The sequence below is a fragment of the Colletotrichum graminicola genome, assembly GCF_000149035.1.
Source record: "Colletotrichum graminicola M1.001 genomic scaffold supercont1.3, whole genome shotgun sequence".
In the NCBI taxonomy this organism is placed as follows: Eukaryota; Fungi; Ascomycota; class Sordariomycetes; order Glomerellales; family Glomerellaceae; genus Colletotrichum; species Colletotrichum graminicola.
In genome coordinates, this window is record NW_007361007.1 from 139,485 (window position 1) to 153,136 (window position 13,652).

Consider the following 13,652-nt stretch of genomic DNA (forward strand, 5'->3'; position numbering starts at 1 on the left):
GCAACCCTGTTAGATGGGTACAAGACGCAAGCAGTTCGGGCCAGAACACGCCTACCCCTCTCTCAGGTTGCCAACATGACGCCAACCGCCGTCACGGACCCGTCGGGGAGTTTGCCCCGGGCGGCAAACATGGAGGGCAAAGAGGGAGGGAGGGGGGGGGACTTGTGGGAGTTGGCAAAGCGGACACGCCCTCCAGAGTTCCAACTTTGTGTGCCGAGCCCATAGCTCCGGTACAGCTTGCTGGGTGATTATGTGGTTCTCGTGTCATTGTTGCTTGGTCCAAGGTGTGGAAAAGCAACAAAGCGACATCAGGGATTGGAGCCTTGTGGGACCGTTTGTGAAAAAAACTAGCACAGGCACACATCCGCCCTGTCGATCCCTGCGGCGCTATGCCTGCCGTGGTCCTCGTGGCTTGTCCCTGAGTCCGAATTCTCATCTTCCGACTGGCCAAAGCTGGGGATGACCGAGCCTTGCTGTCAACCCGCCCGCGCTTCCACACTGAGTCAAGCGTAAGCACGGTGGTGGGTTGGCTCTCCTCGACAGCGTTTCGACTCGTCCTGTTTCTTGACAACCCACCCCTTCGGCGGCCCGGTAGGTTTCTGTGCGTTGCGTTGTACCTGCGTCTCCCGCCGAGATCACCGAAGCCCTTGGCCCCCTCCAAGAGGATCCTCCAGGGTTCCAAAGAGGAAAAGCGCCAAGAAACTCCCGTGCCGTCATGGCAATAGGTATACCGCCCCCTCGGCCCCCTCCCTCTCCTTCGGGGCTTTGGGGCCTTGACTATGCCTTGCCACAAGCCAAAGTGCGGTTGGTTCCTGAACCGTTCCTGTCATCAAACCTAATTCGCGGGCCCCTTGGCCCATGAGCGATTTTCAATACCCTGGCAGGGCGCATCTCCATTTCCTTGCTGAGCCTTGGCCATGTTTCCTGCTGCTGTTTTCTTCGACGCTTCGACGTTGGCTTGGCGTTTTGCTGGCTGGCCAAACTTTGCAAACATGATGTAGCTTGCTTGCCTATTCATAGCCACTCCTCTAGTAAAGGCCGTGGAATAGCAAGGTTTTCGCTTCGTTTCTGACCGTAGCACCGCAGTCCGGAGTGAGGGGGAAGATATTCTTAGGGGTTCCACGGCCTTAGCTGCCAGATTCATGGCAGCCGTTGATTTGTCCAACGGACTTAGCTCGCCAACTATTGCCAACCCAACTCAAGTAGCTCTGTACATGTGGTCATCCTCTGGACCACGCATCCCTCAGGCCCCCACCTGCCTTTGGCCCCTCTCATGCATACTGCGTAGTCAAAGGAGTGAGTCCAGAGCAAGCTCGCCGTCAAGGATTGCAGGGAGATCCTGCGAGGACCGTCTTGGCTGTACATCTCAGTCAGGGGTGGAGGCGTTTGTGGGGACAGGGCGGCGTCTGCTACGTGGGCCTCCTCCGTAGATGGACCGAAGGGCGAGACACACAGACTTGCAGCACGTGTGAGTGACATCTCATCTTTCCGGCTGATGTTTAACGTTTTCGTCCCGTCTCTTGTAGGGATGGCATTTTGGTATATAACCCCGAGCATCCTCGCTCCCTAAAGAGGTCTGGTCCTTTCACCACAACCACCACCGTCCACACACTCCCTTTCCACCTCTGCTCTCTTCTCTTTCACTCCCTCGGCAGGACCCGAAAGCTCGCAGATCAGGTATCATTCCTTTGAACGCTCAATCAGCAGCTTCACTCCTTTGCAAGTCCAGTCTTCCTGTCCTTCGACAATAGCCTTAGATCAACGAGATCGACTCAACAGCCTACCGAACCACAAACAGTCCCTTCCAGAACCATTACCACATACTTCAACTTCAGTCAATATGTTCTCCACTACTTTGACCACCTTCCTTGTTGCTTCGGCCAGCTTGGTCTCGGCCGCCTCCATCCCGGTCCGGGATGCCGGCAAGTCCGGCTCTGCCAGCATAACGCCCCACGACGTCTTCTCTTCTTCCATCGGTGTCCTTGGTTGCAAAATTGACATCAACCGCGTTGCCTACTGGCCCAACTCCGTCGGCTGCGATGACATCTGCGTTAAAGTCTCCAACGGCGACCGCAGCGTCAAACTGCTCCGCATCGACCAGTCGGGCGGTGCCTTCGACATTTCCTACGATGCCTGGAACTACCTTAGCACTGGCAAATCTGCCACCGATGCTCCCACCGAGGGTGGTGGTGTTCCCATGAACTGGGAGACCGTCCCCGCCAGCGAGTGCAAGCATCTCCTCAAGGACGACGGCAGGCTGCCCCTCTCTGCTGCCAACAGCATGAACTACCTGTCTTCTTGCCTTGCCCAGCCCGAGAGCTTCGTGGCCAAGAACCACGCCCTCTTCAACATTCAGAACTCTGCCTGCACCTGGGGTGTCGATGAGGAGTGCAACCTCGACCTGGCAGTCAGCAACCAAGCCTCCTGCCCCAGCGGCCTCGGCAGCACCAAGGCCTTGACCAGCCTTCCTGTCGAGAACATTGCCTACGGTACTGGCAAGCTTTCTGTTGCTCTTCAGTGAAGGCACGAAAGCGCATGCTTATGATATGATTCACACGAATTTTACGATACTTGTACATACTTGATAGAAAAGGATTAGCAAGACAAAGGATTCATTCACTTTCTACTATAATACTTGCAACTCTATAGTGATGTAATGCCCTGATGAAACGCAAATGTTTTGAATACTGTGGAATGTCACGTCAACCACATGTCATCTTTTCAGCCGTAAGGATGGTAAGCCGTTTTCAAGAGCTTGATGACGAGGTCAACTTGCGACACCCGATGGTGACTACAGCAGGGACCGTCCGTAGTTTATTGGTACGGGGATCCCATTTAAACCATCAATGTAGGAAATTGGAGCGAAGCCTGGACTGTCAGGCAGCCCCCAGGAATGTTCATGGATATATCAGATACACCCCTGAGTCCAAAACTGATCGGTACAAAGGAAGCTGCTGCAACTCCTCCGGAACCGTATGAAGAGCCAGAAACGAGGTTCATGCACATGTCCTGGCAAGATTGTATAAATCATGCGGGTCACCTTCGTCGGCCATGGGAGACACATCGGTTTCGCCTATAGCGTGTAAGCACTACACCAGATGAAAATGAATGTTGACGAAGTTGCAATATGCGCGTCAAAGATCCACGCTCGCAATTCGCTTTTGGGGAGACTGTATTGGAGTTGGCTGGTTGATGCTGGGATGATACTCAAGGTCAGTAGACGTCTAGAAGAAGAAAGATAGGAAGAAGAATAAGAAGGAAGAGAAGAAATAAAGTAAAGTGATGGGCTGGAATAAGCTGGGTTGATATGATGACTAGGTGGCTTACCATCTTTACTCAATTTATTTCGTGCCTTTTTCACGAAACCCACCTGACCAACAGATTCCGGGCCGAGTATATGATGGCCCTGGTCCAAAGAGCGTTCACAAAGAACCATTCCAGTTATATATCACATATGGGGATCAGGTCATCAAACGAGTGGATGAATGATATCTTTGGCATATGATGGGGCGACGGTTGACGGGTTGGTGGCAAGCTTAAGATCTGCGGGGTATGGCCGCCGCGGCTTGTTCCCGTTGCTGACTTTCAGACGACACCGTGGATCAACCAAATTTTCCTGTCTTGCAGGCCAACAATGGAGTCTCGAGGTGGAAGACCCTTGCCAATATTACATTCTTTTAAGGCAATTTATGCCATTTGCTTTTCTGTGCCGGCTCTGGATTCGGTCCGCCTCTGACAGCTGACATTGAGTCAAGATGCTCTTGAAATGACCAGAGTTATATCAATGATTTGGTATATATAAAAATTTCTTCCAATGAGCCAGTGTGGTTGTCGAAATCTCCGAGGTAAACGGCATCTTACAGGTTTGATGTAGTCCTTGCATATTTCTTTGATATATCAATGATACGCCCAAGTTTATTTCATTCCTCTACTAAGTGATAGTTGCGAAACCTTCCCTTAGGTTGACTAAATCCACGTGTCCCCAAATAATCCGAAGCGCCTGCCTTGCAGTAAGCGCCGAATCCAACGTCACACGGCGGCGGCATTTCCGAGGGATTCCCTATTCTTACTTCTATTCAACCTAACTATTCTCCCCAGATGTCAAAATATCTGACGCTCTCTGACCACCGTATAAAAATCCTTTTTTTTCCAAGTAACGCAACTCACATGCCCTGAAATCTGACATATTTCTGTTCGAAAGCTTTACACCGAACATTTGGACACTAACAGCAAGTTATCATTAACGGTAAGAAGCTTTTCGGAATCCAAGCTCTCACCCTTCAGGAAGGGTTCTAAAGTAACAAGGCAACGCTGAACAGATCTCCGTTAACTGGCGTGCGAAACTGGAACGTCGGATTAGCGAAAATACCTTTAGCGACTTGTCAGACCTGTTCATCGAAAACTGCCGGCGGAGGGGTATGATTGGACTGTCGTGTGATTACACCTGCTCACAGATCCAAGAGAGTATTGGCAAGTACCTTGCCTCGGCAGTGTATGGCCGCTCAGACCTAGGTGTAAGCCACAAAGATCGGCGTGCTGAAGCCGCTGCTTCTTGATTTTGGAGATATGGTTTGGACCCAGAGTGAGTTCACGTTCAAGGCCGGCATGGTGAGGGTAATGTATTGTTGAAGCTGGGAAGTGGTGCAAAAAGTGAATGGAAAGCCTGGATCGTGTTCATGCAGATCGGAAAGCCCAACTTCCAAAATAAGGTGGAAGCACAGAAGGCTGAGTCGATTCCGCGGCCCAAGCCGCCTGCGGCGAACGGCGACAGAGGCCATGGCAACCTTGAATCCGAATATGATATTCAGGTCTTGACTGTTGGCGATGGTGGCTTATTGCAAAGCCCAATATTATCTTGTTACAACCCCTTTCCAGCTGACACGGAACAGCCCAACCTGGTTTGATGCTCGGCGCACGGCTCCGACACATTGGCATCAAAACGCTCCTGGTAGAATGAAGCGTCCGGCTTGACGACTCATGACGAGAGCGATAACAGAGCGTGGCCCATCACACGCCTACCTGAGATGGCCCCGGCTGTTGACTAGCGGGTCGCCGAGTTCATGGACCATATCATGTGCCTCGAGATTGCCTTCAACATAGCAGCCACGAAAACGATATATGACGAGATAACTCGAAAATACTGAATGGAAGTCCCAACGCCGGAGGGCATGCGAACAATCTTGACATGACACGTGGTATTGGCGACGGCGTATACGGTGACCAGCCCAGGGCCCCTTACTTTCCGGGTCAAGGGTCCTTCCATGAACAGACGTATCACTCAGAGTACTACAAGACGTCTGCGGCGATCTCCGACGTCGAGGGCCATGAAGTGATGGTCATTGGCTGCGCGATAAGCGGCTACGTCTCGGCAGGCTTTCTAGTGCGAGGCGCCGAAGAGGTGGCCATGGTTCACCGGCACCCCGGCTGCTCTATCTTTCGGCACTTGTGAGAGAGCTTTGTGGAGTATTGGAGTGCTGAGCACGAAAGAGGCGGATATCGTTGAGAATGCGACCTCACCGGTGCTGATCCGGACGATGAGCATCGGTCTAACGAAAGAGATGACAGAGAACGATAAAAGAGCCCGCGACGGTCTCAAGACGGCTGACTTTGTAAGAAAGGATGAACATGACGGGGGCAGTCTGGCAGATTACCAACTCATTAAGGAACGGCAGTACTACATCGACCAGGGGGGGCGAACAAGATGGCCATCGACGGCAAGAATGAGATATAGAGATGCGAGGAGGGGTCAAAGAGTTCCTGTTGGATGAGTGCACCCAGATTCCGGTACATGACTGGCAGCTAAATGGACTGCAGACAGTAGTTTTCCTTTCCGTTGGCAGTGCAGATTGTTGCCGTTGAGCAGGATCTCAACCAGCCTTATGATGAAAGCAGGTTATCATTTTGGCAGGAAGAGGAGTACAAACCGCTCCGGGAAAGTTGTTCGTATCTGTTGGGTGATAGCGGAAAGGATGGCTAATGGACGAAGAAATGTGACATTGTCATCTCTCAATATGAAATATATGACAGCCAATCTCACATGGAAGGCTTCGAGTGTATTGAAGAGGGCTGCCTTGAGTATCGCATATCAGCCATTTCCTAAAGTACAGATTAGCATACCGCCGCACCTATGGTCATGTTGAAAGTGTCTCTTGAATGTCATCTCAGTTCGTTGTAAGATGTGGTAACTGGGTAAGGATTCAGATATAGACTGGCAGCTTCAATCAGGTGAACCAAGTCTTTCGCATAATGGAATCGGGGACGGGACCAGCACGCTGGGTCGGTCATAACTATTTTTCTACGTCACAGGGTTAAACGAGTTTCTCGGTCTTGGTTCGATTATGCGTAGACAAAAGCAATCGAACACGCAGCCAAACAGTGGGTTGGTATGCGGGCAAAAACACCTGTTTCTTGGAGGTGAATCTCCGCTCAATTAGATATATATACAGTAGATATATATGTATAGTTATATATATATACTTAGTAGATCTTCATGTAGGTCTTCGTGGGTAGTCCATGTCTTAGGTACCTAGGTACCTAAAGCTGACGCTATCTGCACGTGACCATCTTGGCGCGGGCTGATAAGGCTCAAGCTCCAGAGAAGTGTCCTCTAATCGCTCCACAGAAGTCCCGACCCCGGGATCGACCAGCTGGCAATTAACCCACCACCGCGGAACCACCACACTCGCTCTCCACGATACCACGTTCTGGCTTTCTTCGAACTTACGATCGCAAACCTCCCTCCACCGCTGCTTGACGACTTACAACGAGATACCCGAAGGCCATCACCCACCTACCCGAGACACACGCGACTCACACACACACACACACACACACTCTCTCTCTCTCTCTCTCCCTCCCCCAAAGCCGCCCATTCCAGACGGACCCTTACAAACAACCAAAAAGTCATCCATCCCGCCAGGAAAACACACACACACACCACCATCGCAAGTGACGCTGCTGCTGTGCTGCTGCCGCCGCCGCCGCCGCCACCATGTCGGAACTCACGCACTTCGACCTCCTCCCCGTCCAGATCGACCCGCAGTCCAAGGCCATCTCCTCCCCCTCGCCCTCGCGCGCCCTCGCCGCCGAGCTCGCCCAGCTCAACGCCCTCCACCGGTCCCTCATCACCTCAGACACCACCGGCCCCCAAGGCGTCCCGCCCCCGCCCATGCCCGTCAACCCCAAGCGCTCCGCCAACGTCGCGAAGCTCCGCGACAGCGGCAACGCCGAGTTCCACAAGAAGAAGTACGCCGAGGCCATCAAGTTCTACACACTCGGGCTCCAGATGGCCCTCACCCGCCCCCTCTGGGAACCCTCCCAGCTCGTCCGCGAGGAGGTCTCGGGCCTGTACGCCAACAGGGCGCAGGCGCACATGGCCCTGCAGCAGTGGCCCGAGGGCTCCGTCGACGCAGAGGCCAGCGTCGAGGCCCGCAAGGTCGGCAACGCAAAGGCCTGGTGGCGCCGCGGTCGCTGCCTCATCGAGATGGGCCGCCTCGAGGAGGCGAGGGACTGGGTCGGCAAGGCCCTCGAGTTCGAGGGCGAGGAGGCCGAGCTCGTCGCTTTGTACAAGGACATTGAGGCCCGCCTCGACAGGAAGGACAGCCCCTGAAGGAACGTCAAAACAAACGGGCTGTGCGGTCACGGGAGATTTCTCTTTTCTCTCTTTTTTTTCCTTTTTTTTATCCCCCCCTTTAGGGGTTGCTTTTAACCCCCCCCCCCCATTTTCCTTTCCCTTTAATTTCTTGGAAACGAAATGAAGTCACAGACCAAAAGGGAGCAGGGATTTTGAGGATGACACGGTAGGGTTATGCACCCCCTTTGTATTCTCCGTCGCCTTGCCTGACAGAATACCCACGCAGAGTCGGACAAGGCAGAGAAGGTAGAAATGTGAGGAATGGGAAGATACGAGCTACCAAGGCCAGTCAGCCAGCAGAGGGTCGAAGACAGGTAGACAGACCGAGAGAGAGAGAGAGAGAGAGAGAGAGAGAGAAAGAGAGAGAGAGGAAAGCGGATCGAAGAGACAAGAACCTGCATCATTGTATAATATAACACGGCTTGGTAGTTGCGTCATTGGCATAGGGATTACAGCGCCCGCTAGACTAGCTCTACGCATGATTCATATGGACTGGGCCATTGGTATCAGTTAGGAACATGGATCAAACAGAGACCAACTTCACTTGCGAACTTGAAAGTAGAAATCTCTTTTCCATGGATTGGATTGGATTGGGCCATCGGCATTTCTATTATACCGCGTGTACCAAGGATTATTTATTGTTAACAAACCCCATTCTGGTCAAGGAAACCACCCCTCATGCCGTGACCAGATGCCTGTACGAGGGATGCTTTGCGGTGTAAAAGAATATGTAACGCGACCGGAAGCGCCAAAGTAAGCCGCCATTTCAACACTATGCATGGGATGCCTTCACTGCGTCGGCGTTCTGGCCATCCTCTGGATATCCCAACAGACCAAAAAGAGAAAAAAAAAACCCAACCAGATTTGGGACCCAACCAAATTGGGAATGGCTTCCACACTTATCAACTTGGTTGGCTCCGCGACGGCCCTGTCCTTGTCCTGTTCCCATTATACCTGTTTGCTTCCATTCGTAGGCGGGTCGCCCGCCTCGTCGCGTCGTCGTGGGCCTTGTGCGACGTGGGTTTCCCCAAGAGCAGGTGTCCGAACCGATCCCATTGTGTGGCTTTCAGCGGCACCATTATCTGACCCAGTTGAAACTAGCCTGTCGTGGCTCGGCTGGGGCTCTTGTATTGTTCGTTTGCCGGATGCGGCGAAAACGGCCTGCCACGGCGATTTCTTCGTGGTCGAGGCTAGCTCGGCGGGCTCCTACGCAGCCTGAGCAGGTTTCTCTTTGAGCGTCTTGCCACGCGGACGCATGACGGCGTCCTGGCTGCTCATCCTCCGGTCCAGGGCACGCTCCAGCTTGGCACCGAGAGCCAGCTTGCTCATGTTGGCGCTCTTCTCCTCGCTCAGAGTAACTCTTTGGGAGCTCAAGGCCTTGTTCTCCATACGGTCGAGGCCGACAGCGATGTCGGTGATTTCGGCGTGGGCCGAGTCGGTGGTCTGGACGGTGTTGGCGAATGATGGTGTCATGCTGAAGGTACTGTATCGCACGGAGGTACGCACCTGAGGAGGAGTCTCTGTCAGAACGGTAGTCATGTTGGGCGGGTGTGGATGGAGAGGAGGCGGGATATGAGAGTGTGAATGGAGGAACTATGGCAGAGCGAGGGAAATGAATTCAAAGCAACAAAGTCGACCACGTGGGTGGAAAGTGGAACTGAGATATGTAGCGTCCAAGAGCATGCAAAGCCAAGTGCACTGTTGCGAGCGAGTCGGTTTAAACAGGCAAGAACTGACGGATATAACAGTTTGTAGGCAGAGGGAGCTGACCGGGGCAAAGGAAAAGGTCCAGGTCGGGAGATGCAGGGCAGGCAGGGAGGGAGGAGACATACCGAGGGAGCCATGATGGGACGAGATGAATCGACGGAGGTGGGCATTGTGACTAGCTTTGTCCGGGTTCGACGAGATCCCTGCGTCTAAAATAAAAATAAAAATAAAGGTTTGGCGAATTATGGGCGTCCAGTCTCGACTGTGGTTCCGAGTTTCCACAGGCCAGGGCTTGCTTCACGACTGTCGGACCAGCGAGCAGGCGAGCGGACAGGCAGGGAGATTGGCGGGGGATTTGATTTTGCAGATTTGGGCAAAAGGCACCCGAGGTGCTTTGCTCTGCTTGACTTTGCGTTGCTGCAGGCAGTGGGCGAGAGCAAGTAGCGGCGGCGGCGGTAATAGTGGTGGAGAGGGGCACGGAGTAATCGACAAGAGACTCTCGCCAGTCGCTTCGGTTGTGGTGGTGTTGACGGTGCTTGTGCGGGCGTAGTGTAGCGTGATTGGGTAAAGATGAGCGCGTCTTCGTCCTTGGTTGGGCGAAGTCACCGGCGGGACTTTGAGAGGAATCAGGGGAACTTGATGATCCAAGGACCAGACTTGTTTGCACGCAGGCGAGATTTGAGGTTCGGAGTGGGCGATCGATGGGGTCTAGCTGGGGGGGAGGAGGAGGAGGAGGAGGGGAAATGGGTCGTATCGTGAGGGTCGAAGAGGCGAACCAGCAGGAGAGAAAAAGGAGGAAAAGAGGAGAAGAAGACTGGAGTCGAACGGTTGTGATTTGAAAGATGAGGGTTGTCCCGATTAGTCTGGTGTACTGTAGACAAACGAACAGACAGACATGAATGAGGTGGAAGAAGTGAAATACGGCGAGAGATGGGGCCAGATGTAATTTGAGAGTCGCGGCGAGGGAGAGAAAGAGAGAGCGAGGGGGCAGAGATAATATCAAGAAGCAGTAGCAAGTGTCCGTCCGTATCAGCAGCGACTTGGGTAGCGGTACGGAGTAGTGGAGGTACATTACGGAGTGCATACTACCTGTACGTACACTAGAAAAGGAAAGGCAGGGACAAGGGGGGGAAGAAGGGGATGGTGGCTCGGGAGGCGACGGAAAAAGCAGGCTGGGAACAGGCTACCTTCCTACCTAGTGTAGGTTAGGCAGCCAGGTACCTGCCCATGTAGCAGTCACGATCTGCTATAGCCTACGTGCCCACCTACTACAGGTAGGTAGGTACTGTACTGTGACCGACCCACCTGACCCTGCCTACCCACCTACCTGTCTACCTACCTACAGATACCTACCTACAAGTACCTACCTACCTCCGTAGAGTTGGTAACTCGAACATTCGTCACGGTGACAGGGTAGACGAGGCAAAATAATCGGTGAGCAAATTAGAAGAGCCAGCCACCAAAACCGGCACCAGCTTTTGTTCTATGTACGGAGTACACATGTACGCATTCATGACTGGATTTCTCTGGGACACACTCTGAGAAGGGAAAGGAGACGAGACACTAAGATGCAGTCGAGGGTAGGTACGCACGCGTACATAGCACCTGCCACCTACCTACCTAGGGATGGATACCTAGGTAGCTAGGTACCTAGCTAATCAGACTCAGAAGACAGACGGATGGACTCCAAGCCGCATCTGGGTAGCGGTACTTGGGCACGAGTGCATCTACGTACAGACGTGCGCGTACCAAGCCCAAAGCAGGTGGCTTGGGTTGTATTGGGTTGGATCTGGGGGAAGACGAAAGTCGAGAGAGCCCCCCACGCAGCGCAGACTGGAAGTAAAAGGGAGGCAGAAACCAAGCAAAAGGGAAAGGGAAAGGGGGGAAAAAAAGAGAGAGAGAGAGAGAGAGAGAGAGAGAGACCGGCAGCTCCTACTTACCTAGGCATTCCGTTCTTCTTTTTTCACGCAGCACACTTGTCAAACGCTATTGCTCCTGTGCCTGCGCCATCGTACGGCACACCACTCTGGACAGGCCATACTAACGGAGTAGCGACTCTCTGCATTGCAACTACTCGGAGCTAAGGAAAGGTAGGTACCGACCTAACCTGTAGAGCTAGGCAAAACTGGGAAGGCATGGCGCACACAGGGGCCGGAGCCATGTGTGTAGCATGGATTAGGAAGGATCGAGGGGGGGGAGGGGGGAAAGGGAAGAGCAGGGGAAGGGGAAGGAAAGAAGGGAGACAGCAGTTTCTGCAGGAAGCGGTACGTACCGTCCGGGTGCGAGCGAGGCTAGGTACCCGAGTACCTAGGTAGGTACTCCGTTCCGTACCTTAGCTAACCTACAGATACGATACAGCACAGCAAGCACAAGCACATCAACCCAGAATCCGGTGCTCTGCCGCCAATAGGTCATGGTTTCTGGTCTATGTTTATCAGTCAAAGATGCGAGACCTGGTCATGAGCAAATCACTTCATACACGTATATAGCCCCGTCTACACTAATCGTGTGTATCTGACTAATCTACATAGTACTTGCAAGTGTGTTGCCGCATCGGTCGCAACCTGCTAGGTACGGATAGTACGGAGTACACTACCGTACATAACCACCTAGGTAGTATAGGTAGTCTGACGGGGCCCCCTGTCCCGCTTGGAGACACATGGCGAACACAGCAGCAATGGCTAGCTAGGTATCCTGGTGACGGCGATCATGACTGCTTCTTCTCGGTTTTTCTTTTCATTTTTTTTTCTTTTTCTTTCCCCGCGCGAGAGGGTCCGATGGACTAATTTGCCGTGGCCCTCAGCGACATCCGAATATGCGGCATCTTCCGAGCCATGTTCGACACGGGCCGTCGAGGCGTCAGCTCGTGCGTGGTTCCGGTCTTCGATAGCACTGCCGTAGTGCCGTTCCGTATACGTGTAAACTACGGATACAGGTACCCGACGAACCTCGAGTAGCCAAGGCACTTACTCTGTGCTACATTGTACAGGACGTAGGTGGGGAGAGAAATGTGCCAGGGAGGGGGCCTGGCAGTGTGTCCCCATCCATCTACAGTACATACCAGTGGTACCTACATGGTCTAGGTGGTATCCGTACAATAATACTCCGTACGGCATAACGGTATGTTCTGTCCTATAACCTCCTATAGGCTTTTGTCGGACAACACTTCAAGGAGGGATATTTGCATATCAAGCGCAGGAATAAAGTAAAGGGTTTTTTAGAAAAAGAAAAATGGAAGAGAAACCCCCCGCCCCCACTGGCTGGCGCCTCCATTTCGCCCTTAATATCGTCCTTAACCTCGCTTTTACTCTTGCCTCACTTCCATACATATTACTACACCGCTGCATAAATCCACACACACGGATATGTCATCTTCAGTATCCGTAAAGACAGTCAGTATTGTGTGCGTAGGCGTCATAAACTTCATGGTTCTCCCTTACAACGCAATGTCACGAGGTGATTCTTTTCTTCTTCTTTTCCCAGACTGACTGCCCCCTATGCCGCACTGGATATTGGAATATTACCAATTCACCGTCCTCTCCCTACTCAGGCAATACGTTCTTCGGCCCGAATACACCAAACCCTGTGCTTGTAGCCCGTTGGGACTCATCCCTCGAGTCTGTAGAGCCAGCGATACCATGTACACCGAGACGGCCGCATCCGTCGATTTGCAATCGGAGGGTTATAGATACCCGCTGTGCTAAATCGAGGAACTGGATGAAATGCAGTCATCTCACCCGCCAACCCAACCGTCGCGACTCGGCCGCTAGGTATCGCATTCGACATGCCCTGTTCATCATCATCAATAATCACTCCATTCATCCTGCTCTCGTATCGCCGCCGCACGCACGCTCCCCCCAAGGATCCCTTTGCCCGTCTGGTAGCTCACAAATCCGGCAAGTATGCAACCGTACAGCTTGGGCATATTCCCACTTTGGCTGCCACTCGGGCTAACGACGATCAACTCGAAAAAAAAAAGGGGGGGGGGGGGGGGGGGGGGGCAGGGATCTCGACCTTTGACTGAAATCATACGGAGGAACGGCCGCCTACGTGAGCCCATCGCTCTCGCGCGCGTCCGGCTGGCTACCCAACAATCTGAGCAGAGGCTTCATCGGATATCCGTCACGTCAGGGACCCCATGATGATGATGCATGCCCATCTATCCGTACACTACCTAGTAGTAGGCACGTAGGTATCCATCCCATCTGCATTGCAGACGACATCGAGCAGGCCTCCCCAAAACGGCAATGAGAGGCCGAGCGGCCCCCGAAGGAGCCTCGTCGCACGGGGGTAGTCCAACGCAGCAATGCTC

General features: G+C 53.1%; 5 protein-coding genes across 5 annotated transcripts; 4 read left to right on the forward strand and 1 right to left on the reverse strand.

Moving 5' to 3' along the window:
• Window positions 1-1,840: 1,840 nt before the first annotated feature.
• On the forward strand, window positions 1,841-2,521 carry GLRG_00945 (uncharacterized protein; the record flags this gene model as incomplete). The annotated part of the gene is made up of 1 exon (XM_008091630.1): window positions 1,841-2,521. The coding sequence occupies one exon, from the start codon at window positions 1,841-1,843 to the stop codon at window positions 2,519-2,521; it is 681 nt and encodes a 226-aa protein (XP_008089821.1).
• Window positions 2,522-4,676: 2,155 nt separating this feature from the next.
• GLRG_00946 (uncharacterized protein) lies at window positions 4,677-4,904 on the forward strand (the record flags this gene model as incomplete). The annotated part of the gene is made up of 2 exons (XM_008091631.1): window positions 4,677-4,817; window positions 4,890-4,904. The coding sequence occupies 2 exons, from the start codon at window positions 4,677-4,679 to the stop codon at window positions 4,902-4,904; spliced, it is 156 nt and encodes a 51-aa protein (XP_008089822.1).
• A 281-nt stretch (window positions 4,905-5,185) lies between these two features.
• Window positions 5,186-5,449, forward strand: GLRG_00947 (uncharacterized protein; the record flags this gene model as incomplete). The annotated part of the gene is made up of 1 exon (XM_008091632.1): window positions 5,186-5,449. One exon carries the CDS (start codon window positions 5,186-5,188, stop codon window positions 5,447-5,449), a length of 264 nt encoding a protein of 87 aa, XP_008089823.1.
• A 1,542-nt stretch (window positions 5,450-6,991) lies between these two features.
• On the forward strand, window positions 6,992-7,609 carry GLRG_00948 (tetratricopeptide; the record flags this gene model as incomplete). Its single annotated transcript, XM_008091633.1, has 1 exon — window positions 6,992-7,609. One exon carries the CDS (start codon window positions 6,992-6,994, stop codon window positions 7,607-7,609), a length of 618 nt encoding a protein of 205 aa, XP_008089824.1.
• Window positions 7,610-8,839: 1,230 nt separating this feature from the next.
• On the reverse strand, window positions 8,840-9,510 carry GLRG_00949 (uncharacterized protein; the record flags this gene model as incomplete). The annotated part of the gene is made up of 2 exons (XM_008091634.1): window positions 8,840-9,139; window positions 9,466-9,510. 2 exons carry the CDS (start codon window positions 9,508-9,510, stop codon window positions 8,840-8,842), a joined length of 345 nt encoding a protein of 114 aa, XP_008089825.1.
• Window positions 9,511-13,652: the final 4,142 nt, after the last annotated feature.